General features: G+C 43.0%; 1 protein-coding gene across 1 annotated transcript; it reads right to left on the reverse strand.

Annotated features, from left to right (window-relative positions):
- Positions 1–2,845: 2,845 nt before the first annotated feature.
- Positions 2,846–3,912, reverse strand: LOC108302293 (ribosome production factor 2 homolog). The gene is made up of 2 exons (XM_017525878.2): positions 3,682–3,912; positions 2,846–3,625 (listed from the first exon to the last, which is right to left on the reverse strand). Exons 1-2 carry the CDS (start codon positions 3,835–3,837, stop codon positions 2,861–2,863), a joined length of 921 nt encoding a protein of 306 aa, XP_017381367.1. The 5' UTR covers positions 3,838–3,912; the 3' UTR covers positions 2,846–2,860.
- Positions 3,913–4,326: the final 414 nt, after the last annotated feature.

The raw sequence follows: 4,326 nt of genomic DNA on the forward strand, positions 1-4,326 counted from the left end.
AAGATGGGGTTTCACCATGTTGATCAGGCTGGTCTGGAACTCCTGACCTCAGGTGATCCGCCCACCTTGGCCTCCAAAGTGCTTGGATTACAGGCGTGAGCCGCCACGCCCGGCAGAATTTTTGCTCTTGTGGCCCAGGCTCGAGTGCAGTGGCGCGATCTTGGCTCACTGCAACCTCTGCCTCCTGGGTTCAAGTGATTCTCCCACCTGAATCTCTTGACTTAGCTGGTATTATAGGAACCCACCATTATTGCTGGCTAATTTTTGTATTTTTAGTAGAGACGGGGTTTCACCATGTTGGCCAGGCTGGTCTTGAACTCCTGACCTCAGGTGATCCACCTGCCCCTTGGCCTCCCAAAGTGCTGGGATTATGGGCATGAGACACTGTGCCCAGCCATTTTTTTTGATTTTTTTTCTTTTCTTTTTCTTTTTTTTTTTTTTTTTGAGACAGAGTCTTGCTCTGTTTTCCAGGCTCAAGTGTAGTGACATCATTTCAGCTCACTGCAACCTCTGCCTCCCGGGTTCAAGTGGTTCTCCTGCCTCAGCTTCTCAAGTAGTTGGGACTATAGGTTGACACCACCACACCTGGCTAATTTTTGTAATTTTAGTAGAGGTGGGGTTTCACCATGTTGTCCAGGCTGATCTCGAACTCTTGACCTTGGGCAATCCACCTGCCTTGGCCTCCCAAAGTGCTGGGATTTACAGGTGTGAGCCACCATGTTTGACATATATATTTTTTTATTTTTAGTAGAGTCAGGATCTTACTATGTTGTACAAGCCAATCTCAAACTCCTGGGCTCAAGAGATCCTCCTGCCTCAGCCTCCTAAAGTGCTGTGATTACAGACGTGAGACACTACAACTGGCAGGAAGTTTCCTTTTCTATCCACTGAAAAATTAATACTTCTTTTGGGTCAAAAACCTCCCTCTGCCTTCCATCCTTTCTTTGCTCCAGGAGCTGTGCTCTTAAGCCACCTGCTCTGGGCTGTCCCCTCTTCTGTCTTCTTTACTTCCTATATCCTTCTCCACCACCATATATAGACATCTCCCTGTCCCACTTAGGTATTCTTGTTACCGGAAAGGGGTCCCAATCCAGACCCCTAGAGAGGGTTCTTGGATCTTGTGCAAGAAGGAATTCAGGGTGAGTCCACAGAGTAAAGAGAAACCAAATTTATCAAGAAAGTAAAGGAATAAAAGATTGGCTCCTCATTGGCAGAACAGCGGCATAGACTGATCAACTGAGTATACTTAGAGTTACTTCTTGGTTATATGCTAAACAAGGGATGAATTATTCATGGATTTTCTGGGAATGGGGAAGGGATTTCTGGGAACTGAGGGTTCCTCCTCCCTTTAGACTATATAGGGTAACTTCCGAATGTTGCCATGGCATTTGTAAACTGTCTTGGCTCTGGTGGGAGTGTCTTTTAGCATGCTAATGTACTATGATTTGTGTATTATGAGCAGTCAGAACGACCAGAGGTCATTTTCATAGCCATCTTGGTTTTGGTGTGTGTTGGCCAGTTTCTTTACGGCATCCTGTTTTATTAGCAAGGTTTTTGTGACCTGTATCTTGTGCCAACCTCCTATCTCCTCCTGCGACTAACAATGCCTAACACCCTGGGAATGCAGCCCAGCCCTATTCAAGGTGGAGTTGCTCTGGTTCAAAATATGTCTCTGACAGCCTCACCGCTGAAACTGCCTTTGTACAAATTATAACTGAGAAAATTATGACAGTGAAAGAGACCTGACCTAACTGACTCCATCTTGCTTTTAACTTCCAAGCTGTATTTGTTCATATATGGGCATAGGCTAAACTAACTTTGGGAGGAACTTAGTTTATAGATTAAGACAAAGACAATAACAGCCCTTTCCCAAAATAAACCCTCTTCCTGCCTGGTGATTAGACTGCCTTTGCAGGGCTAACAAATTATCCAGAAGATTAGAAATTATGGCTTTGGAGTTATGTAGCTGGAGGCTGCAAGATTCTAAACCTCCCCAAATTGCTCCTGGGGATAATATTTTAGGTGACAGCAAAACCTAAGGTCAGTGCTTGAGATAGTTTGCATATCCTGTACTTGATGGATCAGCTGACACCATCCAGATCGATAAACTGGCTCATCTGGTCTTGTAGCTCCCAACCAGAAACTGACTCAGTGTAGGAGGACAGCTTTAGCTCCCTAGGATTTCATCTCCCACCTGACCAGTTAGCATTCCCCACTTCCCCAGCCTCTACCCACCAAATTATCCTTAAAATCTCCAATCCCTGAAATTTTGGGGAGATTAATTTGAGTAATAATAAAATTATGAGGCCGGGCATGGTGGCGAATGCCTGTAATCCTAGGAGAATCTCTTGAACCTGGGAGGCAGAGGTTTCGGTGAGCCGAGACCGAACCATTGCACTCCAGCCTGGGCAACGAGAGGGAAACTCCATCTAAAAAAATAAATAAATAAATAAATAAATAAATAAAACTCTGGTCTCCTGTACAGCCAGTTCTGCATGAATTAATCTCCTTCTGTATTTCAGTTCCCCTGTCTTGATACATCTGCTTTGGGCCGTTTCGCCACAGCTCCCAAGTGAAACAGCTACACATCCTTGAGCTTTCCCTCCTCCTCTAGGCACCCTCTGAGTTTTGAAGGTCCCTCCTGAAACCAGGGCCACAAAAAGGAGCACATTGTTTCAGTCAGCACCGTGCTGATCTGTGTTGACTCCCAGCATGGGAACAGGACAGTATTTCTTAACCTTTAATCATTTCAGAAGCTGCCTTAGGACTGTTGCCATTTCCACTTACCATCTGTATTATTCAATGACTTTTCTTCATGTTTTTAAAGATTAAGTCTATTTTTTTTTTTTTTTAAGTTCCATCAATTTTTTAAAATTCTTTTTGACTTTTTCTCCTGGTCTTCTGTTATCCTTTCTGCAGGTGGCTTCTTCAACCCCTTCATTTTCCTGGTTTGTAGTTTGCTTAGGTATTGCTTCTGCATATGAATCCTTCCATAAGTTGTGCCAAAAGTATCATGGGAGATATTTTTCTTCTTCTTTGGCTTGAGAGCTTTTGGCATTTTCATAGATAATTTATAAAGGTCATCCAATGCCAGGTGTGTCCTCCGCAGAACCAGATCCAATGAGGGTCCCATCTCTTCCAATTCAATCCGTGGTGTTCGGCAACCAGATTTTTTCAACAGCAGCTTATAGCTTCGAAAGTAAATCTTCCCATTCAGTGCAGTGAAGTGCAGAACATACTCTAATCCAGCCAGGCGGATATTTGATACTGTGGGGCCTCTGAAGAAATCAATAAGAAGACTTTTTAGTCTTCTATAATCTTCTGTTACATCAAAATCATCACCAGCAAATATTAACATGGGTCTTGTTCCCTCAGGGCATTTACTGTTCTTAATGTCTTTTAGAGAGACAAAATTCTCAATACCTAATTCAATCATATCCAGCACATGGTAGTCATACATATGACCTATGACTAGATTATTTGGCCGCTTCTTATTATGGGAGCCAAACATGAATAAAGAACAATCTGACTTCTTTGAAAAGACTTCCAGTGATGTCTGATCCTCAAAAGGTCTTGTAATATTTTTCTTTTTATACAGTACACTGTATGGTTTTTTCAGTGCATACTGAACCCAGGAGGCAGAGGTTATAGTGAGCCAAGATGGCACCATTGCACTTCAGCCACATCTTTAAGTACTTGTGTCACTGTTGCATTTGCATTTCCCCCTTTAATCAGCATGGCATTTTTAATATTTTCATTGAGTTTCGGTTCTCTCTTCTCAAGGAATCTCTTGGCTCTTTTCGTTTTGGGCTTTACTACCCTATCCAGAGCGTCCATCGCTACCGCCACCGGCGACTCTTAACTGGGTGAATGCACGTGTCCCTGGCGATTACGCGCGCCGGAACAGACGGACAGATTAAGTCTATTTTTAAAAGAAATCTGGGAATTCACTATAACTTGACATAAACAGAAGGCAACTGTAAAAACACGTGCAATAAAATGATTAAGTTCTGACTAGACAGTTTTAAAAGAAATTAGCAAAGCGGTTGGAGCTAGGATTCAGCTCCAGGACTGAGCCAGAGACGAGGTCTTAACAACAGTGATTCATGTACCGCCTAAAGCTGCCGTTTAGGAAAACACTGGCGAGGAATGTAGTAGAATGAAACTTGCTGAGAATGAGAGCCAGTAAGGCGTGGCGGAGACTGGGGACTGGAATTTAATGGGAAGCCTTGAAATAGGATTGCCAGACAAATTACAGGACACTCAGTTAAATTTGGATGAAAGCATGTCACAACTAAAAAGGTATTTTTTTTTTTTTTTTTTTTT

This window comes from Cebus imitator, unplaced genomic scaffold (genome assembly GCF_001604975.1).
Source record: "Cebus imitator isolate Cc_AM_T3 unplaced genomic scaffold, Cebus_imitator-1.0 Scaffold39, whole genome shotgun sequence".
Classification (NCBI taxonomy): Eukaryota; Metazoa; Chordata; class Mammalia; order Primates; family Cebidae; genus Cebus; species Cebus imitator.

Bases quoted from the DNA above. Each gene is read 5' to 3' on its own strand.
- LOC108302293 (XM_017525878.2), bottom strand. From the start codon at position 3,837: ATGGACGCTCTGGATAGGGTAGTAAAGCCCAAAACGAAAAGAGCCAAG. The intron at 3,626-3,681 runs GCTGAAGTGCAA...TCCTGGGTTCAG, and splicing joins CACAAGTACTTAAAGATGTG to TATGCACTGAAAAAACCATA.